General features: G+C 39.9%; 2 protein-coding genes across 12 annotated transcripts in view; one reads left to right on the top strand and one right to left on the bottom strand.

Moving 5' to 3' along the window:
* The window catches only part of MAP3K4 (mitogen-activated protein kinase kinase kinase 4), a 70,392-nt gene extending 48,296 nt beyond the window's left edge, over positions 1 to 22,096 (top strand). For 5 of the 9 annotated variants that reach the window (XM_063329201.1, XM_063329204.1, XM_063329199.1 and 2 more), the window contains 12 exons: positions 520 to 616; positions 1,462 to 1,578; positions 5,881 to 5,981; positions 7,100 to 7,180; positions 8,210 to 8,401; positions 9,102 to 9,172; positions 11,446 to 11,562; positions 13,029 to 13,188; positions 19,380 to 19,502; positions 20,056 to 20,162; positions 20,369 to 20,548; positions 21,546 to 22,096. In XM_063329201.1, coding sequence (XP_063185271.1) covers positions 520 to 616; positions 1,462 to 1,578; positions 5,881 to 5,981; positions 7,100 to 7,180; positions 8,210 to 8,401; positions 9,102 to 9,172; positions 11,446 to 11,562; positions 13,029 to 13,188; positions 19,380 to 19,502; positions 20,056 to 20,162; positions 20,369 to 20,548; positions 21,546 to 21,566 — 1,367 coding nt within the window. In that variant the 3' untranslated portion in view covers positions 21,567 to 22,096. Of the gene's footprint in view, positions 1 to 519; positions 617 to 1,461; positions 1,579 to 5,880; positions 5,982 to 7,099; positions 7,181 to 8,209; positions 8,402 to 9,101; positions 9,173 to 11,445; positions 11,563 to 13,028; positions 13,189 to 14,060; positions 14,173 to 19,379; positions 19,503 to 20,055; positions 20,163 to 20,368; positions 20,549 to 21,545 lie in introns of those variants that run through there. The other 4 variants (XM_063329202.1, XM_063329203.1, XM_063329206.1 and 1 more) reach the window with 3 other exon arrangements.
* Positions 22,097 to 22,607: 511 nt separating this feature from the next.
* The window catches only part of AGPAT4 (1-acylglycerol-3-phosphate O-acyltransferase 4), an 83,470-nt gene continuing 78,787 nt past the window's right edge, over positions 22,608 to 27,290 (bottom strand). For 2 of the 3 annotated variants that reach the window (XM_063329196.1, XM_063329198.1), the window contains one exon: positions 23,220 to 26,061. Coding sequence is in view for 1 of the 3 variants with exons in the window: in XM_063329198.1 (XP_063185268.1) it covers positions 25,970 to 26,061 (92 nt within the window). In the remaining 2 variants the exon portion in view is untranslated. Of the gene's footprint in view, positions 22,861 to 23,219; positions 26,062 to 27,290 lie in introns of those variants that run through there. The other variant, XR_010070316.1, reaches the window with a different exon arrangement.

Below are 27,290 nucleotides of genomic sequence, written 5' to 3'. Positions count from 1 at the left end.
CAGGCTGGCATGGGGGGCATTAGTATGGGTAAAACTGTCAAATGTGTTTGTTTTTTTTATTCCCCAGCTCATTTTGCTTTCTATTATTGTCTGAGAAAACTAATTCTGATGCAAAATGAACATTAGAGCGCTGTTTGCTTTTTAATTATTATTTGGTTTGTTAATATTTATTTTGCAATAAGATAACAAATCATCTTTAATCTGTGAAGTTGAAATAATGAAGGTGTAGTTTTAGTGGAGTAAGTATACATCTTCTAATTGCTAGTTTTTAATTCTCTGGAGAATTTTCATTATTTTCTAGATGAGTTATGTGATACAACAATATGAATAATATTAATACGTACAATTGATTTATTTAAAATTGGAATAATTTTCATTTTTCTTAAAGGACAAGAAAATAGGTTCCAGTTCACACTTAACTCTGTAAAATAGGAATTTATTTTAATTTTGTGTCTTGAAATGTCCCTAACAGAATTTTTCTGACATCTGGGTAAATGGCTGCCTTTTTTATGTTTGCAGCTATTCATCGAAACAGTCCCCGTCCTGTAAAAGTACCTCGGTGCCATAGTGATCCACCAAATCCTCATCTTATCATCCCTACTCCTGAAGGCTTCAGGTATTTAGCATTAGTGCAGAATTCTAAACTGGTTGATCCTGTCTTGGCTATGCTGACTGTTAGTAAGTGGACTACCTTTTTTTTTTTTTTCCTGTTGAGGGCAAAGCAGCATATTAGTGATCTGAATTTTATCCATGTGCTTTGAAGGACAATATTGTTTCTTTTTCTTATCCCCTTTCCTGAAAACAGTGTTTCAATGTAACAAGTTTTAATTCAGTGAAAACTGTGCATTCACAAGACTTTTATTCCCTTCCTCACTTTGAATGTCTGCATACATGCTTGTGACAGTGCTTTCTGTAGTTTAGTGTAGGTAAGACTTAAAAATGAAGCATTCTGGAATATGGTGGCATTTCTGCATTATTACCAACCTGCTGTGAAGAAGCTTAAAGCAATGGATGGTTTTGCTTCCCTTTGGAAGAGTTAACGTGAGAATGAATGCAAAAATAGTTTTTTAAAAATTTCAAAATAAACTTTGCCATGCATATTTTTTACACAAACAGAGGGCCTTATTTTCAAGAAAATCAGTACAGTGTCAAACTCTACACTTGACTTTTTTTTTTTTTTTTGGAAGTTGCTTAGCTGTCAGCAGAAACTAGTACTGTTCTAAAGATTTGGAGATTTTTATTTTGAAGATTATTATTGTTATTGCACGTATTGACAGCCCCTGAATCTTCAGAGACCCAGACTTACTCCACATTAAAAATCTTTATGTGCTTGAAAAACTTTTAAAATCAGGCCTCATTATGCACACTTCAGAATTTTATTTTTAAAAGAAATTTTTGACTCCATGAGTTTTATTATTTTTTTTTTTTAACTGTTTCCTGAAGTTTTTCTTCTTGCCACAGCACGCGGAGTGTCCCTTGTGATGTACGGAACCATTGCAGCGTTGCTGTCAGTCGCCCCGCTCTCGTCGGTAGCGACTCAGCTCAACCCAAAGCTGTCAGCAGTGCAAATGATACCAGGTAGCTCCGCTCCATGCCGTAGCAGCCTCGTTTGACTCACATCACCCATATAACTGTTTCCGCATACTTGCATCCTAGTCATTTGCACCGTGCTTTTCCGTCCCATCATGTCTTCCACTGACTCCTTCATTCATGTTTGACTTGAGCAAAATCATATGTCTTAGAAATAGATAAGACCGCTTTCAGATTTAAAATGTCTGAACAATACAGTAGTTAAAGCATGCGGTTCTCACGTAGATTACAAATTTGTGCAGTAAAAATGTCCATGAAATTAACATACGCCAATCAGTTCATCAGTATAACTTTACTAAATAATTAGTATTGATAACTAACACTTTGCACTAAGATGACTGTAACAAGCAAATAAGCCCAAGAATACATATATATGTTTTTAATATTAACTAACAGTTTTGGTATTGTTACTGTCTGCCGTAAATATTTTGAAATGCTATACAGCGGCAAACACGGCATTAAACACCTAAGATTTCAGGAGGATTTTTTATTTCTTGCTACACCTTTGACTTCTTAGGGTTTTGCAGAATAAACTTAATACAAAAGAAACCATTCCTGTATCAGGATATGTAACAGACACCACTTCTGTATCATCTGTTTGCAGACATCATGAGTGAATTTTTTGGCAGACCTATGTTAGTATCTTTCTTGCTTTTTGGCCTCTGATTTGGCTGTTATATTTCAGAATGTTGGTGTTCCTTCTTCCCATACCACAGTCAGACCATTGACATGTCTCCCAGGTTCTCGAAATTTACTCTTTTTTTTAATTATTTTTTTTCCCCCTGCACTCCTGACTGTCAAAACCTTATATATATACACATACATATATATATACACACACACACACATATATGTATATTCTTATTTCTACTGCAGAGTACCAGAAACTCTCTTGTACAAGAGATTTGTATAAATGGAGACACGTGATCTGGGTGTATCACACAGCTGTAGAGAAAAGAGAGAACAGGCAGTGAAAGAACAACAGATTGATGGTGACCAATGTGAACTTAGATATGACTTGATTATGAATTATTTATTTTTTAATAAATAATTCACAGTTGTTAGCCAACAAACCACAACCATCAGTGTTTGTTGATTTGTTACCAGATGTACAGCATTAACTTGTTAAAAGGGAAGTAAATTGTCACTTCTTACATAAAATCTTTCCTGCAAGCCTTTTCAGTTAATTTTTATGGTAAGTTGTGACCTGCACGTACGGTAGCCTCTAGATGTACAGCTTGTGAGTCTGGGCCCTTTTCTTTTAATTGAAAATACATCCTGAATTTTTGTCATTCAAACTACATGTATTTATTGTATATCCTTCATGCTTCTGTCTTAAGCCCCCTGTTGAAAAAGACAGAGGAGGCAGTATTCGGCACCACTATGCACTTGAAAAGCCATTTTCAAGTAAGTAACATTCTAGAGAACTTTCGCTGAGAGGTTCTGTCAGCTTCATAAGCTGACAGGGTGAGGGTTAATTAGTACTTATGATTTTGAAAATACAGAGCTTGTTTATTTGATAATTAGTCTTTACACAACATATGAAGCAGGTTGGTTTTTGGTTTTTGGGGTTGTTTTTTTTTAGAACATGTACAGCACTTTGAGCCAAAGCATATCTTTGAGGCTAGTTAATTTTTCAAGAGGGAGATAGGAGGGTAGTTTTTAATACTTGTAGGCTTTGTTGTGATTTGATAACACTCAATGCAACTGCCAGGTTTATAATTTGACACACTTGAGTACAGTGGTACATTCTTTTAATGTTTTCTGCATGTGTGTCCTACACAAATATTGATCAAAATGTGAAGGTTGGCGTTTTGACAGTTTCTTCTAGTTCAAGAAGATATTCATTAGGGAGAAAAGAAATAAGAATTTTACTTCTTAGTTGCAACCAAATGCATAATACTTTCATGGATTGTAACATGAAAGTCGATGTTAATGCGGCATTTTAGTTTAATTGCCTAGGCCTGTTTTTCAAAGACATGTGTTTTTGTTAGAGCTCCCAGTTTTCCCTTTTCTGATGGTTGTTAAAAAATATCACATGATTTTATTCTTTTTTGTGCATTGCCTGGATTTTTCAGTAGCATTTTTTAACCCCGGTATTATCTAGGAAGAATTTGAAGAAAAAAATTATTAAAGCAGAGACAGAGTTTTGGAGGCTTTTGTTGGGGTTTTTTAGGGGTTTTGTTTATTGAGGAAGACAAAATATTACACTGTAATATATTTATAGCAAATTTCTGGTTTTAGTGTAGTTAAAAGAAAGTTGCAAACTTTAACACAATGCGGTGATAAATTGAAATTACGAATTTCATTTATTTGCGCTCCAATGCGGAATCTGTTTGATCAAGCAAGCGTTTTTAGATTTTGTATACAAGAAGTGTGCAGTCCAGCTGCTGGAATAGCACAGACACAGAAACTTTGTGCACTTTACAGAAGCTCTTTAGACATTTATGAAATGATTGTAGGCATTAAATATCTAGAAAAAGTTGAATGTAGGAACTTGAACGTAGGAGGCTGATAGTACTAGGCAGTGCGTAGTGCACAAATGCCACCATAGTTCTATTGAAGTTTTTCTTTAAAAAAAAAAAATAATCAGTTTAATATAACTAGAAAGTAAAATCCAAAGCAGCAATACCTGGTTGTTTACATTGAGCTTTCTGATGGTTATACATTTACACTATGTTCGTACTATGGCCTTTATAAGTGTTTAATTTCTGAGCTAGCTGGGGTTATTATTCATCTTTTTATATTTATCCAGGACTGGAGCAGAAATTTAGCAAATCTTCTTCTCTTTTACTCTATTTCTTTGCTTCATAACATGCACACAGTCTTTCTGGACACAAACAATAAAAGATCTGGGTGGCTAAGATGGGCCTGAAAACTATTTTAGACACCTGTATTCAAAGCTGAGATGCTTAAGGTCTTCTATTCAGCTACTGCCTCATTTTAGAGGTGCTTTAGCTTTGCTCTTTTTTAAGCTCTTTGTGAATCTGGAATTGTTGCTCTGTGTGGGCTGAGAATATCCTCAGCCTTTTTGCCAAGTGAAACCTCACCTTCTTGAAGAGTACTGAGGATTTTCACTCGTTCAGTTCCAGTTCCTCCTCAAACTTAAAAGATCTAGTTGGCAGCAGTAGGGATTGCAAAGCAGACATTGTGTTGAGAATGTTCACATGGGAATAGGGTGTCTTGGGTTTTGGCTTCTGTTCTCAAGATTGTGAAGCTTGTGTCTTTTTTTAAATTTTTTTTTTTTTTAAAATCTATTATCAGGTAATAATTTTATACAATTCAGAAGCAACTTCAGGGCTGTAGGGAAGTTCTCTCATAGGTGTGCACGCTGTATGATGCCAGGTATCTTTCATCTTTTTGTAGTTGTTAGTTTTCAGTGAAGGATTTAACAATGTTCCCCACTTCCCAGTAGTGTTTAGCCAATACCTCTAAAGCATTAGGTTAAAGGAGGCATCAGCCCCAGCTCTTCCCCACCAGGCTTTAAAAATTGAAAGGGAGCCTTGTGCAAAAGGGAGCTATTGTAGAAAGACTTTCATGAGGAATTTATGGCTGTAAAATGGAGGTGGATTGATCGATGTCTTGGGCTGGAGAAAGGTGAATGAAGATTTAAGGATTTAAGGTTCATTTCTCTTAGTATTGTTTCCCTTTCTGTTCAATGTGCTTATTCATCTGGGTCTTATTCTGAGGTATCTAATTCTACTCTGTGCTGTCTGGAGGAGTTTGGGCCTCCAAGCAGTCAAGCTGCTGTCATTTAACGCTGTCCTTCCTGTCAGCTGGCTTGTGGCTCTTCTCGCTGGTTTTGACTTTATGACTATGGACTATGGCTGTATTTGTGGCACCCTAGGAACGTGTGAATTCAGTTACCACCCCATATCTGATAATGTGGCTCATGGCTCACATTGTCACCCTGCTGAATCACTTCTGATTGTATATCCAAACCTGGCACTAGCTGCAGCCTGCAGCAGCTTAGTCGGATGCCAAAAGTCATTCAAATGAATTTTGTTGTTTTAGGCAAGTAACTGTTTCAAGTAATTTATGCCTTTGAAGCTTAGGTTTTTTTCATAGAGTGGCATAACTAAAATTATATAAAAAGTCTTCATTTGGGGGAAAAATAGCATGGAAAGGCTTTTCAGTTTATCTCTCAGCATCAGTTTTTCTTTCGTGTTACTTTCATTGTTCATGTCCTAGGCCTCAAAGGTTCTTCCTCTTTAAAACTGCAGTTAAATTGTCCCTAGTAGTTATTTAGTGCAATGCTAAGTTAATTAGTACAATGGCTCTTTTTAACAGGGGTTCCAGTGTCCCTGAAAATGATCGACTCTCTTCAATAGCAGCTGAGTTGCAGTTCAGATCCCTTAGTCGTCACTCCAGTCCCACTGAAGAGCGAGAAGGTGATTGTCACAGTAACGGATTGTGGCCTGGGTGTGCAGATGATTTAAGTCATTAACATATTTCTCTCTGATCCCAGTTCTTAGCCTTTCCAGAATGTTTTTTCACCTTTCCCCATTCAAAAATCTTAGATTTTTAACTTTCACGCTTATATTGTTGGAGTAAGTTCTGTTTTCAGTCATACTGTTTCAGAATTGTACCTGAAGGACTTTGCTAGTGTCTTACTAAGTTACAGTGTTCAAAATGAAATGAGTAACATAATTGCTGAATTATATACCCCATTCAGTAGTAAATTTCTAAATGCCGTTAATGAGGTATGAACTGGACCCATCAGGACAGTGAAGAGTTTTCTCTCCAGTTCTTTAACTACCGCTGCAGTATTCATCTTACAAATACTTGCTGATATTTGAATACTGGAAGAAAGGACAGAGCGTGTGACTCAATGTCCTGATCAGGGCTCCCTCTTCAGGTTTCCCCAGCCCCTGTATGTGTGGTATTTATTACAACAAATACCTTGAAATATTGTTAAGATAGTGTGTTCTGTGCAAACTAAAATGAAGTACGAAATGCCAAGCGAAGTAGAGCTGATACTGTGGTCATCCTACAAAATGAACCGGATTTCTAAGAAAGAAATGCCTTAAAAATTTATACTAAGAGGTGTGGTAGATGTTTTGGGGGGGATTGGTTTGGTTTTTTTAAGCAGATATTGAAAATATTGTCTACTTCATGGTTATTCACTTTTTTGTATATCTGTATGAATGGAAAACTGGCTTAGATTGGAATGAATAGAGGTCTTTTTCTAAGGAACCTTAGAAGCTTATTTTCCTACAGATTTCCTACATACTTGATTCTGAGTGCTCTGGCTTGAAGCGCTCCCCTCGGTTATGGAAGATCTCTGTTCCTGTATAAATTAAATTCTATTTCAGAATAGCTTTCATAATTTGTTTTCTAAAGATAAATAATTTTTGAGTTCAAGAGCATACATTGCTATATGGTTGCCTCATATACTTGTAGGGTGTGTTAGTCCCAATATGTAAGATCTCAGCTTCTGCTGAATATCGTGGCATAATCCTTAATATGAGATAAAGTCACTTTTACGCTCACAGTATTGTTTCTCTAGAACCAGCGTATCCAAAAGGAGATTCAAGTGGCTCGTCCCGGCGGAGTTGGGAGCTCAGAACTTTAATCAACCAGACCAAAGGTAGGTGTCTTGGAGTCACTGTAATGTAACATCTCTGAAACTAGTGCTGTGTTGAAAGGCTGAATCGTAATGCTGATTGCAAAGAGGTTTTCACGGCTTTGTACACAGGAAGGGGCGGGGGGAAAATCCTGATTGCAGATAGAAGGTACTGCTAACAAAATCACAAGGGGTACTCTCTGAGGTGGGAGTAATTAAACTTCATAAAAATTACGTATTTTCAGTTTCTGAAAGATACTAGCAATGGTGTCCTACAAAGTGAGTACATTTTATTGCTATAGAAATTGCAGAAGTTTGTGCCCCTTTACAGTGCCAGATTATGAATTGCCCTTCCTCACTTCCTAATATCTCTCCCCAACATGGGATTTTCTTATTTTGCGTGTCCAATAGTGTGTGATCCTAGACCATTTCCCAAATTCAAGGCTTTTATGGGGTCCCTTCCTCTCTGTCCTGCCGCTTATTTTCATGAAACTTAAAGTAACTTGATTACTTCTGAGACTCCTATACTGTACAGATACATACATATAGCTTTCTTACGTATATTGTGGCAGGGTAGAACCTCATGAAACATTACAGAAAAGTTTTCTGTCATATAAAAAGCTGATCTCTCATTGATGTGGCTCACACAGAACACAGGAAGAACAGCAAAAATTTTTCTGAAACCTTGAAGACTTATTTTTTGTTTGGAACATAAACAGTGAAGGAATTGAGTTTGTTTAATCTAGAAAAGAATTAGGGAAAATTGAAAATTTCTAGAAGACAAGGATTTTGGTTTAATTTAACTCCTTGAACCCAGTAAGAGATTATTAGAAAAGTACCAGTGTTCTCATTTTACTTTAGTTTCATCTGTGATTCATAAGTGATAGTTTCATATGTGATTGCTAAAATGTTTCATTCTTTTCCTACATCTTAAATTAGACTCACAAAATAGTTGTCTTCTAACTGAGGTCACTTCACGTGATATCAAAGGTAACAAAATATAAACACAGTGAATATTTCTCAATCAAGGAAACTGTTCGTCACTCTTTTTAGACACTGCTTCCAAGCAAGCACCAATTGAAGCTGTTCAAAAGTCTGTTCAGTTGTTTGAAGAAAGGAGATACAGAGAGATGAGGAGGAAGAACATCATTGGCCAAGTTTGTGACACACCGAAATCTTATGATAATGTCATGCATGTAGGTTTGAGAAAAGTGACTTTCAAGTGGCAGAGAGGAAACAAAATTGGTACGTTCATTATACCTTCATTTATCGGGCTAAAATATCCAGCTTAATATTTTTGAAGGAAATCTAAGACTATTTTCTGAAATCTTGGGTCTCTGTGTAGGTAGGGGTTTCAGCTGTCAGGGTTTTCAGCTTTCCTGAAATCAGAATATTAAAGTACAAAATACCAGTGCAGCTAGCATTTCCATTACGTAGCACTTCAGTGAAGTTTTCACGGGTCAAATAGCAAGAAACAAAGGAGGAGAAGGATTTGGTTAGAACAAGTACTTAGGTATGATCCTGTGATTCCTGCATGTGTTCAACCCTGTAAAAGTTTGAGTTCTGCTTTTGGAAGAACCAGAAATATGAATGGAAATGAGCACAAACTTTGGGATTTTTTTAATTCACCAGTATTGTTGTTGTTCCCCCCATATGATGGTTGTTTCCTCTCTGGTTTGGGATTGCTGGGGAAAAATCCTCATATTCATGAGAAGTTTTCTTTCAGGTCAGCCTGTTAATATAACTTTTTTACTTTTAATCATCTTGAATTCAGGATCGTAAGTGTAGTATGAGGTGTTACAGGTTAAAAGCTACTTGAAATGCTAAATAAAAGTAAATAACCTTGGGAAGCACAATTTTCAGTGATGTGTTTTCTTATTGCAGCTTATGTACATGTTGCTTATTGAATGTAGTGTACTTAATTTTTCTTATTTTAATTCTGCAGGTGAAGGCCAGTATGGGAAGGTCTATACCTGCATCAGTGTTGACACTGGAGAGCTGATGGCTATGAAGGAAGTGAGTACTCTGTAAACAAGGATCACTGCTGCCCTTGTTTTTTCCAAACCGGATGTGCGCGAGTTAGCAGGCATTAAGAATTTCTGAACACTATTGTTAGTTATCTGGGAAAGGGTGGGAAGACAAATTGTTGCTTCATGTAGCCACATCTGCTGATATCACTTGTTCCTCCTTAAGTTGCGTAAGCTTTTTCTTTTCAGTTTACAGCTTTCAATTTAAATGTATGTAAAATGGATCATGGTTGTTCACTAATCCCTTAGGGATGTTGTGAACTTAATAAATGCCTGCTTAATATGTGTGAACTCCCATTATTTTGGGAAGAGTTTTCTGATTAGTGAGGACTGCACACAAACTTACATTTTACTTTGCAGTATCTCATCTCACTTTTTATTCCTTTCTTCTACATTCCTTTGAGAAAAAGATAGGAAGTCTCACATCAGATGTTTTTCAGCTTCTCCTGTAGTTTAAGTGAGCCAGGTTGAGTCACAAAACTGTTGACTAACCTGGTGGGTACAGAAAATTTAATTTTCAGGATAGAAGTAAGTAAAGCTATGTAGGCGTAGAGATCCATTTTCCCTACGCATCTTGTTGTTTTGTCTTTCCACACGTTCAGACAACTGCGAGCATCAACTGTTCACAACAGTTACCGTGCCAGCCATTTGGTGCAAGAGAAGTTGCATTTTATGAGCCAGTTCCTCCACACACACAATACGTATGTGATCTCTCAAAGGTGTGGAAAAGCAAGACTGCGCTTGTGCTTAACTTCTTGTACCATACTCATTCACTGACTAACTAATACCAACACTTGAAATTTTGGGTTGGGTTTTGGTTTTTTTTTCCTGATGAAATAACATTTCCCCCCGCCGCCCCCCATCAGTAGCACGCTGTTTCTGGAATTCAAAGTTGCTTTCTAGATGCAGGTGTTTTGTTTTTTTTTTACAGAGCACATGTGTGCTCTTTAGCAGAAGTTCAAATAAGTTAAATGCACCTTGTTTGACAGACACTTCACTAGTAGGCTAAATCTACAGTATGCTGCCTTTTCCCGTAGTATTTTTAACTTCCAGATTATTTCACCGAGAAACTTTCCCTGCTCCACCACTGTGGTCTTAAATGCAAACTCTTTGCAACTTCAAAATAAAAGGCTTTTCTCTATTTCCTTAAAGAGTACCTTGGGAGAACATTTAATTATTTATTCTTAAACTGGTTAAAAACATTGCATTCCCCCCAAGATTTCTTCAGACTTTATTGTCTTAACCACAGCGTCATTAAAATCTGTACAAATTAGAGTGGACAGGCTTTACTGCAAATACGTAGCATTGCAATTTCAAGTGTTAGGAAATACATAAAATTCTTGAATGTCATTTGTCACCTTTTTGCAATCTCCATGTGTTTAGTTTTACCACTGTTTGAGTACAAACTGTATCCTGGAATTGTTATACAGAACAAAACAATCATAATATGATAGCAACCAAAGGTAAAATATGTGCGTTTATTTCTCTCCGGTTGTCCTGTACTCAATTAATTGAAGTTTCTGCTTTCTACCAGCATGGTAAAAGTAGCATCTTCCATAACTCGCTACGCATTTTGCTGATCTTTGTTTGAATAGAAGCTTTAAATCAGTTTTTGAGAAGACTTGAAAATTTTTTTTCCTCCATGAAGAATCCATCACGGCATATTGTAGGAGAGCTGATGAAAACCTGTTTCTTATATCAAAACCTTGGTATTTGTGGTTTTTGTTCCATGGTATTTGTTCCATGCCACACCTTTTCCTTGCAGCTGCCTCATTCTCAATGAAGAAACCCCTCAAAGAAATCCCTTAGAATCTCCGTTGATGAAGTACCTGGAAACTAGTCTTTCTTGCATGATAGCTCTCACTGATGTTACTTTCAGATTCTCTTGTACTGTGTCTGTCTACCACGTTTAAGCCAGAAGGCAAGCTCGGAAGAGATAGATTTGTACACACGTGTATATTTATACATTGAAGTAACAGCATTTTGCTGTTATAAAGTTTATACATCATTGTATTTGTATGTAATTTTCCAAAAATAGTTTGGTGTTCTTTTTTGTTTAAGTTTGGGGATGGAGGGGTGGTATTTTGGGGCTATTTGTGCAATGATGCTGTTTTTAAAAACAAAAAAAAAGAAGAAAAAAAAAAGGCTTTTTTAGCTGTTTTCTTGATTTGTGTTTGGTTTAGGGTGGGTTGTTTGTTTTCTGGGGTTTTTTTCCATAGTAATTTGAAATAGCGGCAAACTAATAAAAAGTCTTTCTTGCAGATAAGATTTCAACCTAATGATCACAAAACCATCAAAGAAACAGCTGATGAACTGAAGATTTTTGAAGGCATCAAACACCCTAATCTTGTTCGTTATTTTGGTGTGGAGCTCCATAGGGTAAGAAAACCTAAATTATTGTGGCTTTTTTATAGGGCAGAGAGAAAATTTTAAGAAGCTTTGGATCATTGGAGGTTTTACTTGAGCACGTTATAGTTCAGCTTAATTGTCTGGGTGTCTCTGTGAATTGCAGTGTGTCTTCTTTCCTCTGAATGTTGAAGGTCTCTGAAACACAGTTTGGAGGCATTTTTTGGAACCGGTACATAAACAGAGAACGTTCACAATAAGTGAATAGAGCGAGTAATGCTCTATTCTTTTTAGAGCAGTTTAACTGCTCTAAAAGAAGCTATATCATATACGCTATGGTAACTTCTGTGTGTAGACAAAGACTGGACAGCCTAAAAACAATCACTGTTAGCAACAAAGGTTGTACCAAGATCTTGTTGAGTTCTGGAAAAATTTTGTGCTGCTGTTTAAATCATGCTGCCAGACAAGTATGTTAAGGAAGCAGATCTTCTGGGATTCAGCTAGCATCTCTTCAGAAGGAAAAAATTTTCTTGCTTGAGCAGCAGAACTGGTTTTCTTAACGGAGTTGGATTTCAGAATTGTGTGCTGAGATACCCTACTTTTTCTTACTCTCTGCTTCCCACATGCCCTTCCCACCTCCCCCTGTGAGTCTCAGGTCCTTCCTGTATCTCTACCGAGTGAGGTGGGCAGGGAACAGGACACCTGGTGTCTGGAAAGCGTTGTGTGGTCTTGATTGATTTGCTTAATACAAATGGGTTGATTTGCTGACCCATTGCTGGTTTAGAAGGGGTCAAAGACTGTTTTCTGTCTGCATTTTTTTTACTTGAGAACACAACTTTGTGTGTCTGTGCCATTGGGTCGTTGGTTTCTAAGGCTAGTTTAAGACCTTAGTGTCTTTGCCATCTTTTTGTATTAATAAAGTCTGGCTGAAATTGGCTGGGCTTGGCGACACAGGAAGGGAGCTTTTCCTTAAAGTGAGTTAGAGTTGGCATTCTTCAAGCCATAGACAACAACAAAATACTTGCCCTCCCCAAGAAATCAACACATGATATTGCAGGAACTGGGAGAGAGAGAGAAAAAAAAAAAAAAAAGCACAACCAAGCCCAAAACATCGTTTTACCTTGTCTCTAAACATGGAAAGGATTTTCTTGTATTTCTGCTTAATACACCTACAAGATTTCCAAAGTGCTTTTTGGTTGATGCCAAAGCAACGTATTTTATACCACCAAATAGTATCAGTTACATACAAATGATGCAGATAGACGTGTAGCAGAGATTTTCCATAGCTGTGCAATAGAATATATGGGGTTGAAGCATGCCCAAGAAAACAGAGTTCTGAAGAGATGATTTATTAGATATTCCATGGTAAGAGGTACTTCCATTACTCTTTTCATAAACAATGAAGGATGGAAGGAAAACTTGGTCCTAATTCAGTGTTTAAAAATAAAGAAAGAAAAAAAAATTTAAACCAATCAAATCCGGTTTGGTTCCCACAACAGGAGGAAATGTACATCTTCATGGAATACTGTGATGAGGGCACTCTGGAGGAGGTATCAAAACTGGGCCTTCAGGAGCATGTCATTAGGCTCTACTCAAAGCAAATCACGGTTGCTATCAATGTACTACATGAACATGGTATTGTTCATCGAGACATTAAAGGTAATGTTAACCAAAAAAGGTAATGTTGTTGTTTCAGTGCGGTAGATGAGGGTGGGGGGGAGGGATGGGGGACATTTTCGCAGATTTAGTGCACATTATCTATGTGGCCATTAAGTGTATAAAACTTTCCTCTTGTTTTTCAATTTACAAGTTATTGGCTAGTTACATGCTCCTTTTTAAGTGCAGAACATAAAAAATATTCACAGTTGGTGTTGCAAACTCATAAATTCTGACCATGATTTATATAGTTTCTGTAGAGGTTGTTAAGATTGTTGGGGATTCATCCAATCTCAGATTTTGGTCCTTGTATTTTTAGTACTAATATACCGACTTATGTAATGTTGATTTTCTTCTCATCTGTGCAAGAAACAGTGTTTTCTGGGAGCTGACTAGCAGTGTACAGTGCTAGAGTTGTTCATCAGCACTTTTCCTTGTGATTCCCATTTTCCAGAAAAGTTTTAGGATTTCAGAGGAATGGTGGTTTAAACATAGTAACAAAAGCCTTGTTAAAAGAAATTAAAATTACTTATCTAGTGGGTTTTTTGCCATACATTTATCTACTCATGCCTGGGTCTCAGCTTTTGCAGTCTGGAACTATAATAACTGAAGGGGGGGTTGGTTTGGGCATTTGCTTAAGGCACCCAGTATCAGTCTGCATTTCACATTCATTTTTCTTTTCCTGCGCCTTCCAAAAACATCCTCCATGTCTAGTTCTCTTGGTTTTGTTAGTCTGGCATATTTTGCTCAGCTATGGCAGAAACTTAAGAGCAGGTAGGGGAAACAATGCACACAGTATGCCCTGCGAACGCTCATTTTATGACAAGGTAGTGCAACCCAACGATGCTGGGTTTCTATGTCCCTCTTGCTCACAGGGTTTTGAATCACCGCAGCAGTGTAGGAGATTCCCAGTTGCTCTTGGTCCTTTGGCCTCGTGCTTCTCATTTGGGAAAAGAACTATCTACGATCCAGAGGCCTCCCACCCAGGTAGGCCACTCTTGGGTCAGTTTTGGCTTTTTTTCCTAGAAAACACTTTCCCTCACTCCCATTACCCAGCAATCTTGCCTTTTCTGGTTCTCCTTCCTGACCAAAGGTTTCTCTCCAGTTGTGGATTTCCCTTCGTGCTTTTCACAGTGCCCTCCTTGCCCTTTACTTGATCATTCCAAATCCAGGTTCTGCTTAGCTGGATTACGCTCTCCTGGAAGCTCGTTGTGATCAAAGTCCAAGGCTGGCCGACAGGGATTTCTTTTGTGCTGCTGTATGTCATTACTGATTCCTAGATATGTTTCCAAATAGGCCTTCCTCTCATCAGGGAAGCGAGGAGAGCGGTCTGACAGAACTGTAATGCTGTGCTATCTGAGGGTATTTCTGTTGCAACAGGTTCCTCATACCAAATGTTGGGATGTTCCTTGAGAATAACAGCAGCTATAAACAGAGGGTCACTGCAGACACGTCTGTCTACAGTTTTTTTCCCGAAACTTAATAACAGGATATGAAGACAGACCACAGAGGGTATTTGTATAAAGGATGCCTGATGTTACGTTGGAAGTCTCTCGCTTGCTGTCTCCTTTTATGCTAACGTTGCATCCCCAAGTTTTCAGGCTAACGGCAGTAAAGAAAACTCTGGTTTTACTTTTAGCTCTTATGTAGTCGGGTACTCTTATTTTTCTGATAGGGAAGAACTAGAATACGTCATTCAGACTGTTAAAACTGGAAATCTCGCTGTCAGGTCACACTCTTGTGGTCTGTTTGATGACTGTAAGTGTGGATCTGTTTCTTTCAGCAGCAGATAACCAATTCTTAGAGTAACGGTTTATACACATCCCGCAGTTGGTGACTGCAAGTACTTTGTGCTCCAAAATTGAGTGTTTTGGTTAGTAGTGTCCACTAGTGGCACCGTTGTCCTTCAGATGCTGTTATGGCATCCAGTTCTATGAGTGTAAAAGATGAAGCAAGACACAGGTGCCTTGAATCCTTTTTCAACCCATGGTTGTGAGAGCAAACTGGGGGTAGTGTTGGCTGGTTGCTACACTTGGCTGCACTGGTTTTGATTAGTCTGCATCAATGTGTAAAGTAGTTGGTCTAGTATGTAGCAGGTGATTAAGTCTTTTGGGATGGCATTTTTTTATCTCTGTCCTGGTTATTGGATTTTAAGGCCTGTGGCTAAGCCCAGATTCCTCGGTTATAATTACTTCGCTTTTTGCAAGCAAGCTGTTCTGCTCAGTGATCGAGAATGATGGAATATTAAATGCTGAATGAGTCTCTGGATATCTCTGGTTGAGCCCGCTGTTCAAAACACGGCCAACCTCAGTATCAGAACAAATGTCAAATTACATCAAACTGCTCAGGACCTTGTTCACTTGAATTACGAATATCTCCAGGGATGGAGATTCCCTTTTCTCTGGGCCTCCGTCCCAATGACTGACCTATCACCATCGTGAAGAACTTTTTCCTGATGCCTCCCTTGAATTTACAGAGGTGTGTCCATTGCACCAGATCCTTTCACAGCGTGCCCTTGAGGAAAAAGTCTGTTTCCATCTTCTTGATATCCTCCCATTACAACTGAAAACAGCAATAAATTCCACACACACACTCCTCCAGTCTTTCCTTCTTCAAGCTACACAAACCCATCTTTCAGCCTCTCCTTGTACATTGTGTGCACCAGCTCTCTGACCGTCTTGATGCTCTTCTGCTGGGTTTGCTCCAGTCTTGTACTGGGGAGCCCAAAAGCAAGACACAGCACACCGAGTGTGGTCTCGCGGGTACTGAATTGACAAGAATTAGTCAATGAGGTCATACTTGGTGCTTTCTCTCCAGGAGAGAAGGGCATATTCCTGAAGAGTGCTTGGATTTTGTTTTCAGAATGAATACAGAAAACGAAGGGATTGTATCTGAAACTTCAGTAAATTAAGCCTGTGAATGAGATGCTCAAGGCCAGGAAGTCTTCATCAAAGTGTTATTGTACTCTTGTTAACTTTGATGTTAGCTCTCAAAATTTCTGCTACTCCTGCCTTCGTGGCTTCATGGTGAGCACAGGGGAAGGCAGGCCATTCAACAAGAGACAGAAGGCTGCTCAACAGATGAGTACAGGCACGCGTCACGCTTTCTAAAGTAGAATACTAAAGCTGATTTTTCTCATCGAAGGGTAGCATTTGGCCTGCTTGTTTCTTGGATGAATTTGGCTGCTGTACTGCTTAAGTACTGGCTGAGGAACGTCTGTGAGCTGCCCCTCTTTGTGGTATTATGCCACAGCCTTTAGTGGGACCTTTGGTACTGCTCCTCAGACTCACGGTATTTACACCAGCGCCTTTGGAATATCACGCCACTGCAGTTTTCACTGCGCTGCATACGGGGCTGACTTGGTACAGAGATCCAGGGCATGAAACTTCAGTTTAAATGCTTTGGGTCATAGCTATTGTTTTTTCTAGCAAGGGTACAGCTTTTGACATTTGGTCTTTGTTTGCAGCCTGCCCAGAACATCTTGTGATACAAATGGCAGTCGGGCTGTGCAGAACTGGGCTCCTTCCTGCCTCTGCCAAGTACATCCAATGAAGATGCTTTTGGCAGTGTATGTGTAGGAGGAGAGAAGGAACAGATGGGTGTTGTGCCTTTTGCTGTTCTAGCTGGGATCTCCAGTTTTATTTTGCTTATTAAGCATGCAGATACGACAGGAATTTTGTTACATGCACAGTAGTATTAACTGTCAGAGGTAAAAAGGATCGAGCACTTTCAAAATACTGCCCTTGCGTTTCCTGTTCTCTTACCCAGGTCCTGCTGGATTCTGTGCAGGTTTCATCTAACAAGGAGACCCTTTGTAAAGACTCCTCCTAGAGTCTGATCTTGGTCTCTGAAGCAGAGACCAAGCAGCTTACAAAACACAGGCTCCGGCAGACAATGCATCAGTGGAAGCCGTATTCAAATAGCTGACAGAAAATGTCAGCAACACGAGTCTTCAAGTGCTGTCTCTTTCTTTGTGGCAAAACTTTGGTTCGTTGCTTTGTTCCATTTGACAGTTCCAGGTGCTTTCAGGACAAAGGCTCACAGGAATTTTCGCAGTAACATTTATGCTAAATTGTCATGACTTTTTTTTTTTAAAGGGACAAATTTAGTTTGAAAGGCCTTGTAAGTAGGTTCTGAAGTGTATTAAACCATCACAATAGCTTTAGATTCAGTCAGAAGAGAGATGGTTGCACTTCAGCTCTGCCGGTTTCCAGCCGCTGCAGTAGTAAGAAACTACTTTGTAGCCTTCCATGAAATTTGCATGTTGCTTTCTTGAGGAATGGGAACATAAGTTTCCAAAACATCCTTGTAAAAGTGTTTGCTAGTGATGGCTATTTTTCCCAAGCTCTTTGTGTGGGCTAAGTGCACCTATTTCTATATGACAAGTAATTGCTTGAAAATCATTAGAAGAAGAAAAGCTGTGGGCAGTAGTTCAAAGGAAAAAGATACTGATAGAGTAACTCGCTCTTCTAATGCATTGCCCATATTTAGTGTCCCCTCGAGCTGCCTTGTACTGCTTTGGTGTGTTTCTGGATTCTTTTTCATTCAAGGGGCTGAGGGAAGGTCTGTCCAGCTCCATTACATGTGCCTGTGATTGCAGGGTGACTCTGGACACCTGTGTTTGGCTGGCAAACTGCAGAACCCAGCCAAAGAATTCTGATCTTGAGTATTTGCAGGCACCTGAATACAAGGAGTGGAAAACTTACAGACACAATATGCATAAGAATTGTATTAACTGAGCGTTAATTCTTCTAGAACTTGTAAAAGGCTTACAGTAATTAAAGGTTGGAATTTATTTCTGTTAATGATTTCTCTCCTCCTTTGATAGTGCAGTTCGATGCAACACCTCTTCAACTAAAGAAATCTTGCTTTAGTTATCAAGCATCCTCGTGGTAGTTAGAGAAGCCCTTTGAGAAACGGGCAGGGTTTTGTCATCATTGACCTGCACTGCCTTCTTTTTTGACTTGAGTTTTTTGAGGATTATTTTTGCTTTCCATTAATATCTTGGGGATGCCCAGCCACGCTAATAAGATAAAGTCATTAACTAAGAGAACATAACACAAAGGAGGAGCAGCCAAGGATTCCTGCAGTGACCTATGTTCAAGGTGAAACAAAAATGAGAAACTTCTGAAGGCTGTATTCAGATGAGCTATTTTAGAAAGAAACTTCTGTGTAGCATGGGAAAAGGCAATGTGTAACAAAGCCCCCAACATTTGCCTACTCCTAGTGTAGAGGAGCAGTTTCGTTCTGTGCAAACCATTCGTCTTTCCTCACAGGAGTTCACAGCTCAAGCTGTATTTCTGCCAGGTGGCTTTTGCAACCTACTTGTGGCTTCATTGTGGTACTTCCAGAATCCAGGATTTGGCCTGACACGTATAGTGAGCTCCTTCTGTTTTCTGTTGGCTGTCAACATGTCTTTTGGCAGGATGTTGAATGAAAGAAAACCACTGGTTATCGAAACCACTTGGCTTATGTTGCGGTGTTGTGTAGAGCAAGTGACTTGAAGCCAACTGCAGATTCCCCTTGGAGATTTTCAGCTATGCTAGGGAAATGTTTTCTAGCGTAAGTTGGCAGTGTAGCCACTTATTATAACAGTAATAAGAAATAGAACAGAAATCCTTCTGGAAGTAGAGCGCAATAGGAGTGGGCATTTGGTAGGACATGTAATACAATGCTATAAGCTCCATTTTGCAAGTCTGCCATGATGACACAGCTGTACGATACCATCTGTCTTCACTCAGCAGAACTGCAAAGATGGCTAGTGGCAGGTACGCAGCCATGGCCTCTGCCAGGAACCTCCTTAAGGACAGATGTTTTCTTGCAGTGCAACACTCACAAGGATAAGCACTGGAATTCATAAATTCCTGGAGGAGTATTTTCTCCTAACGAGCACGTATGGAAAGGTGATGAGTTTGCCTGCAGTACTGCTTTGTGTTTTGAACACTTCTTGTTGTCGGCTTCCAGTACGCTTAGTGTTAACGCAAACCCACCAAAAATCCCGTTGGCTAATGGTAATGTACCCTTTGGGGAACATCTCTAATGCTGTCGTATTCCATGCTTAATCTACAGGTAAAGATTTAAGTGCAAATTCAGCTATTATCTACTGTGTAACTTCCAAGAGTATTTCGAGAAGCCCTCACTCCTCAATTCAGCACTGGTTTAACAAGGGCTACTGGTTTTGTTGTGTTTCCTAGGAGCCAACATCTTTCTTACCTCATCTGGACTGATTAAACTAGGAGACTTTGGGTGCTCAGTGAAACTGAAGAACAACACCCAGACAATGCCTGGAGAAGTGAACAGTACTTTGGGGACTGCAGGTAAGGAAGCATGTGCTAGGCAGATACTTGTCTAGTTACCGTAAAAGAAGATACCTCTGCCAAAAGTCTGGGCTGGAGTAAAATGACGTGTTTCAGGGAAACGTGATTTTACGTCAGCTAGTTAGATGTGCTTTACATCCAGAAGCCAAAGCAATCAGTGAACGACGTAACTGGAAAGATAAAGTTGTATTTGTCTGGTAACTATAAAGGTGCTGGAGCTTGTGTTTTCCGTGGTTGTATCTTTCTCTGCAGCCTTACTGAAGCAGTACTGTTCTTACTGAACAGGTGCTTAATCTATTATTAAAAAATGAAAATAACTGCCAGCATGTACTGTACCAGCATTTTCACTATCACTTTTCAAACTGAAAGACAGTTACGCTGCAAATGTGTCAAAGAACAAGAAGCCAGCAAATGACAAAACTCAGCAAGAAAAGCTGAGTGGTAATTCATTACAGACATATTAAAAACCACCTGGTTTTGCCCAGTTAATCGCTTAATGTGTGCTGTTCCTTCTGCTGTATGAACTGATGACATCCTATGTGTTGTTTCAAAGCGTACATGGCTCCAGAAGTAATTACTAGAGCTAAAGGAGAAGGGCACGGACGTGCAGCGGACATCTGGAGCCTGGGCTGCGTTGTTATAGAGATGGTCACTGGCAAGGTAGGGATGGTTTATGTGCTGAATGAGCGCAAACTGTCCTTAGCACTTTCTCTGCAAATTCTGGACCTGCTCCCAGCAATTTGTCACACTTAAGTCTGCAAGTACCAGGGTGGGTTTTAATTTCCTGGGGTACAGAAATATATGCTCTATTGGATAGCAAGTTACGCGCTAAACCTTGCGCTTAGCAATGCTGTTACCTGTTGCAGAGGCCTTGGCACGAATATGAGCACAACTTCCAGATCATGTATAAAGTGGGGATGGGTCATAAACCTCCTATTCCTGACAAAGTGAGCCCAGAAGGGAAAGACTTCCTTTGCCACTGCCTGGAAAGTGACCCAAAGATGAGGTGGACGGCCAGCCAGCTCCTCGATCATCCTTTTGTCAAGGTTTGTCTCCTGGCTTTGGCTACAAAGGCTGTAGATGGGGATGGGAAAGAGCTTTTAGTTGGCTTCATCATTTGCAGCTGTGCCACAGGGCTCTGTGTCATGGTGGGAGGCTGTCCAGAGACTAAATTGATGCTGTCCAGAGAACAAGGTTTGGCAACTTTTTGGAAGCACATGTGATGTTGGTAGGAAACGTTTGGCTAAAAGAACCTGGTGTGCACCATGCAAGAAACTTTCACTGCTCTTTTGAGATGCGTTATTTTTACACTAAAAAGACTTGTCCAGACTTCATTTCAGTGGTAGTTAATTGATCTGAAGGGCTATGTGCCTAAAACTTCAGTGAGTACACACGCACCGACCTCTGTAATGTAGAGATAAGGGTCCTCCAAAAAAGTGAGAAACAAGCACATCCTTGAGAGCTCTACCATCTTCCAGTGCAAGGGGCTGCTTTTCTTTTAAGTTCATATTTGAAGTTAAGTTTATATTGAATGTTTATCTGGTGGTCAGCATAACAATCTGCAGTTCTTGCATGAACTTTGGTTTAATTCTTTGCTTAAGAATAGGCAAATATTCACAGCTACAAATTTAGGTGTATTAGTAACGTCTTCTTTGAAGAAGTAGGAGGACAGTAGGTTATTGAATTCTGTCCCGTTTTCCAGCAGAAAGTTGTTCGCTTTGGTATTCTGGTTCAATAACAGCATGTTTGGGATCATCATACCCATCCCTCCTCAGTGCAGCTGTAGCCAGATCCCATCCACCACAAAGGCAGAACACCTTTTTAGGCACATAAGAGTTGCCCGGTGACAGATAGTGGAAACACCAGTATTCGCATATAGACACTTGTAATTCATTATCTGTATTACAAGGGAGAAAGAAGAAAGCTTCAAAGATGTCCTGTTCCCTTTCCGTTCAATGAAGATGCTAAAGAAATTGATCTGTCATCATCTTCTTGCTGCAGTGGGGAGACAATTGAATTAATTGCCTTTTGTCCTCCTCACAGGTTTGCACAGACGAAGAATGAAGTTATTCAATCTCTGGCCTTTTTTATTCTGGCAAGATAGCTTTTAATCACTACTGTATGTAATATTTACATAAAGACTGTGCTGAGAAACAGTATAAAAGTTGAACTTACGAAGACTGCACAAGTGACGAGCGTCACTTTCTCTGCTGCTCCTGTATGTTTTACTTGGCACACGTTGCTCACGTGACAGTGTCCGCAAGTTGGAAGAAGCTGCATGTTTCAGTGAAAGTGCCATTACTACTGTATATGGACCATACCTTTTTTTTGTTCTTTCTCCTGTTTCTCATTTGATTGAGAACTGTAATGTTAATATGTAGTATTTTTGAACTCTTTAGGTTCAGAAAAATGCTGTAGTGTTATCAGGCGTTATGGACCTTGTTTTTTAATCTGTTTGTTGAGTGCACTGACTGTGAACTTTTACTGGTTTTTTTGTTTATTTGTTTTTGGCAAGCTTCAGATTTGTTATGCACAAGGCTGATTAATGAAATTTTAAAAAAAAGTTTTTTCTCAATAAATGGTTTATTTTAGGAGTTGTTGGTGAAGGGTTTTTCTTATGAAAATAGATCTGTGGGGTCATGTGATGTTTTAAACTTTTTTTTCAATACTTGTTTAAGACTTAGGCTAACTGAACTGGAATAAGCTTCTCTTATATTACAATAGTCAACGTTTTGTCAAGTTCAAGATGTGTAAGCATCATCTTGCGTTGCACAAGTGATAATAGAGTTAAGGTCCCGCCCCTTCATCCCCTCTGATGTGCAATTCCTGACACTACCTGGTGCATAAGGGTTGGAGGCATGGGCTGAAATAATTTTCTTCTTGAATGCAAGTACTGTGAAGAGGGAATGGTCTGTGTGGCATTTCTGTGGCCAAGAGGCAAATCAGTTAAGATTATTCTTGTGTTCTGTTTGGCAAAAACAAGAACTTCCTGTTAGCTTTTGAAAACTGATTTCTTGATTCCAGACTTTGACTTCCCCACCCCCAATCGTCATCGGTCTCAGAAAATGAAGTGAAGTTAGAAGTGGTCAGCAATTAGAAGAAACAGTCTGCAACTCTCCATGCAGTTAGATTATTTTGTTTGGCGTGCTATTACGAACAGATGACTTAAAACTGTTACTTGTAAGTGTTAGTGCAGTTTACATGATCCTGTTACAGCTTTAGACTTGAAAACAGGTAACTTGTAAAGCAGAGAACTTGCTTTTAATATTTGGCTTTCTTCTAAGGTCCTGTCGCTCCTCTTAATCTGAAAATCCTTGGTTTGTTACAGGTGTGGGGTGGCTTTCAGCAGCTGGGTGAGCTGTTGAGAAGGAATGTGAAAGCTGACATGTAAATCTAGAAAAGCACCTAGGCTCTCAAAAAATACAGTGCTGAATTTAAACAAAGACTTTCCCTTCTCTTCAGTTCTCCATTTTCAGTTATGATAGGAGGGGAAGTACCTGAGGTAGAAGTTCCCCCCTCCCCTCCCGGCCTGCTGTGTGCTTCACGTTGCGGTGTATCAGAAGTGTCCCAGTGGTTTGTGTCTTGTCTTGTTTCAGGTGCCCTTGAACACAGCAGGAACTGAGGATTGCTTTCAGGAGTCAGGATAAAGGTGAAAAGTAAAGTGTTACTAGTTTTTGTTGTTGCTGACCAAAGAAAACTCGCTGCACATCAGCTTTTTATACTTTTATTTTTGTATAAACAAACGGTTAAAACTACTTTTGTTAAGGCAGTTGTAGAACATACAGTTGCTTGTGGGGAGGAGGGGCAAACACTGCTTCTTAATGACAGATGTCATTCTTTTAATACAGCGAACTGGACTAGTTGAACTTTGGCAAGTACCAATAAGCTTTCTTTGCCGGTGAATGCTGGAAGGGCCCAGTGGTGCAGTCCTTGTGCGCTGGGACTTGTAGAAGGGCTTAGGAGGACAGATCCAGGAGTGGCGTGTTTGGCCCTCAGCCTGTTCTAAGGGTTGATCCCAGGAAAATGGATATGAAATAGTCTAAATACTCTTTCAGAAATATTTACGTGTGGTGTTTTCCTCTGGGAGAAGTGGCACTGCATGCAGTCGGAGAGGAAAGGACTAAGAGTTCTAAGGAATGTTAAATGTCTCCCTACCAGCATGTTAAAGCAGCGGCTCTTTAAAAACGCAAAAAAGCTAACCTCTGTCACTACACGAACATGTATTTGCTGCTCAGACCTACGCACCTCTGTGTATAGGGTTCATTCTGCCACCCTGAGGCAAAGCCCACTGTATCAGCCAGAAAAGGTTTACAGTAAAATGCAAGATTGGTGAGATCTTTTTTCTCCCACCCCTACCCATTTCCAAAGTCTTGCATACAGTGTCTTCAGGCCTGGCTCACTAACATGCCTGATGCATGACTACGGGACAGATGGACCTTCAGACACTAATACAGGTTATAATACTCAGTTTTACAATTTTAAAATTGTTTTAGCAAATAGAGGTGTAGGGTGTGTGCTTTATTAAGAGAATACCTTTATAAGCACAGCCATATTCTCTGATCTCAGGCTCTATTTCATGTGTTGAAAAACTACACTAAAGCCCCTGTTTATGTTCATTACATCATACAACCTATTCCAGAAAGCTGCAGAGCACAGGCAGTGCATGTGTACACAAGACGGGTGGGGAAAAAAAACCCCAAAACTAGTTCCTCACACTTCCCAAGGCCTCTTCCTTCCTTCCTGTAATGTTTTACCACCTCCACGCTCAAAAAACTTTACTTCCTGCCCCCCGCTAAAAGCAGTACTCCACCTGCTCTTTAGCTGCTGCATATTAAAAAGACTAATTTCTAGATGATTGGATGTACTGAACAGCAAATGCATATTTCATGGAATGATTCATACTCTGTTGTATTAGCCCCTCTTTCTTCCGGCCTCAGTTTTATTATAGGAAAAGAGAAATGGGTTTTAGTATCAGCTGCTAGACCTGAAGGCTGCTCACTTTCCTCTCTAGAGCCACTCAGGCTGGCTGTGCCTAGACTATCACGGTTTAGTCCTATGTGCAATGAAAATGTACCATTATTGAAAGTGCCAATCATCATCCCCACTGCTCAGCATCAGTACCTTTAGATTTTAAAAGATTGGGGTGGGTTTTTTTGTTTTTGTTTTTTTTTTTTCACTCATAATTGCTGGTAGCTGGAAGTCCTGTCCAAAAAGGAAAACCTTTTTCTTTTTTTAAACAAGCTCTTTTTAGTAACTTGCATATCGTTAACTCTTGAAGTTTAAAAACAACAGGAGGCTGCCCTGGAATCAGTACCAGGGATGTCAAAGCAACACAGTTCTCCCAAGGGGCTTGATTCTAGTTTTACTTAATTCAGAAGGGTGTCAAAGCAAGTCCAGCCAGCCATAAAAAAAACTCTCTAGGTCTCTCTCCCACCTCCCCTCTTCTCCCCAAAAGAAAAGCAAAAGATAATTTAAGTATTGTCTTAGGCTGACTCTTACGAGGCACCATGTAAACTAATTTATCAGAAAAGACAGACAAGCAGATTAATTGGGATGGCAACAGTATGGGTGTGGGGCATAACTGTTAATGCAGGCTTTGCATTTCTTAGTTACAGCATACCCAGTTGTTTTGTTTCCCCCTTTGCTAGGAAGGCCTAGAATTTTGATCGGTGTTTAAAGCTGAGAGGAATTTTATTACCTCAGTTTTTCCAAACTATAAATGGCGTTTACTCTCAAAAGTTAATTCCAGGTTTCAGCTATCCCTCTGATGTGTTGCCTGGGGGAAGATGTGGCAGTGGGTAGGGTAGCTCTGTTCAGGCCACAGGGCCAAATTCCGCTCCAGGCTGTGGCACTCCAGGGCTCGGATCTAACACAGCGGGCCCTGCCTGAAGTTTTAAAGGGCCCCTGTGGTGCAAACTGTGGGAGTAAGTTCTAGATGTAGAAAAACTCTACTGTGAGCCTGCCAGTTCAGCAGAGCTGCTTCAGTCCAATACTGGTATAACCAAGCAGAGCATCTTACTGTGTTTAAACATTGACAGATTATGGTTGTTAAACTATTAATGTGTAATCTACACAACTATCAATTTTAATCATCTTGTAACAATCTTCTGACATTTATCCATTCCTTAGAGCGAGTTAAGAAAGATAAAGCCTGCACCTCTGGTTAGTTTCCAGGTAGAGCCTCTCCTTTTTTTCTTTTTTTTTCAAAATTTAAGACACTTTATAGGAAAACAAACCAACCAAACAAATGCAAACCTGTTGTAGAGAGTATACGAAGGAGTGCATCTTTCAAGCATGTCATCCAGCCCAAACTCCCCAAGAAAAATAACAGGAGCACAAAATCAGATACGCGTGGCAATTGCTTATCCTACCCTTCCTCTGATCTCACCTGAAGGACCATGATATGCACTTAACAGTTCTCAGAAGTTGCATTTGTTCCCTTTGGATTGAAGCAGTCTCTGAAGATGCTACTTTTGTTTCTGCTTGTTGTCATTGTTACCGTAGGTGGAGCCCTTGTTAATTTCTGTAACGGCTATCATCCATCTGACACCAACAGAAGCTGCAAAAGAAATAACAATAAAGTTAAAAGCCGCTTGCAGACAGAGATTGAAGGTCGGTAGAGGTGTAGCATTTTGAGAGACAAACAGCCTTCTCAACCTTGGAGCAGCACAGCATTAAAGGCAACTACCCGTGTTACCTGTACTTTACCTTTGATGAAACATTTACCCCCTGTATCAAATAAGTTGCCCACGGCATTCCATGAAGGTCCAGGGTTGCTGGCCTCAGGCCAGATGTGTCCTCTCCCACCAGCAGGGAAGAGACTACATGAACCAACATGGGGGCGAGAGGCACGGGCATGATGTGCGCAAGCCTTTTAAACCTTTGACAAGGCTGGCTGTGAAATGGGGGTGCTTTGGGGCTACTGGCTCCCAGGAGTGGAGTGACAAGCGGTACTAATGTATCTGCATGGTGCCAGGGGAAGGGAATGCTGCCTGCTTGCAACAGCCCCCATCCCTGGAAGAGCACGAGCAAGGGCACTTCAGATCTTCATAAACAAACAAACCAACCAGCAAAAGTTGTGGCATTTTTTCACATGAAAGAGCCCATTACAAGAGGCCAGGGTGATTTAAAAGACTTTTTAGTTGATTTAGTGTTAATAACTCACCATGCACAGGGAACTCATTTGGTATTTTTTTTGTAATTTATTTGTAGTGCCTGAAGTGACTGTTTAAGTTAAACACAAGTTAGCCTAAGCCTTTCTAAGCCTTTCCCCTCCCCTGGCAGCTTTTTTTTTTTTTTTTTTGCAAAGGGGCTCAGCTGCCCAAAATCTATTATTCCCCAAACTTCTGCTCAGCTACATTACATATCAAGAGCTGCCATGCTTCTTTCAGGCCTAAACCTGCTTGGGAGTCACAAAGACCTTCCCTCTGCTCAGAACGCTTTTTCCAAAAACAACCCAAGAGAGCCATGAACCTCCCCTAAGCCTCCAACTCCCAGTTTCTTGCTGGCTGATGGTGAAGAGGCCCAGTCCTGTGAGATGCTCTAATTGTTTCATTCCCATCAGTCTTTACCCCTCTGAGATGACCCTGACCAATTCCTCGCCAGCCAAAGGACTCTTTATGGCAAGTCAGAGCCTGAGACCACCACGAGAATCCTGAGGCTTTGTACGGCTACACCAGGCACCAGCTGCCCACAGCAGGGCTGATACAGAACCCTGCGTCCTGGCATTTGCTGCTCTTCAGCACAGGAATGGGAGGGGGCTGTCAGCTGGTAACCAGTGCTGCCCTG

Source organism: Chroicocephalus ridibundus, chromosome 3 (assembly GCF_963924245.1).
Source record: "Chroicocephalus ridibundus chromosome 3, bChrRid1.1, whole genome shotgun sequence".
Classification (NCBI taxonomy): domain Eukaryota; kingdom Metazoa; phylum Chordata; class Aves; order Charadriiformes; family Laridae; genus Chroicocephalus; species Chroicocephalus ridibundus.
Note: the sequence above shows the minus strand (reverse complement) of the source record. Positions and strands in the feature narration are given on the sequence as shown.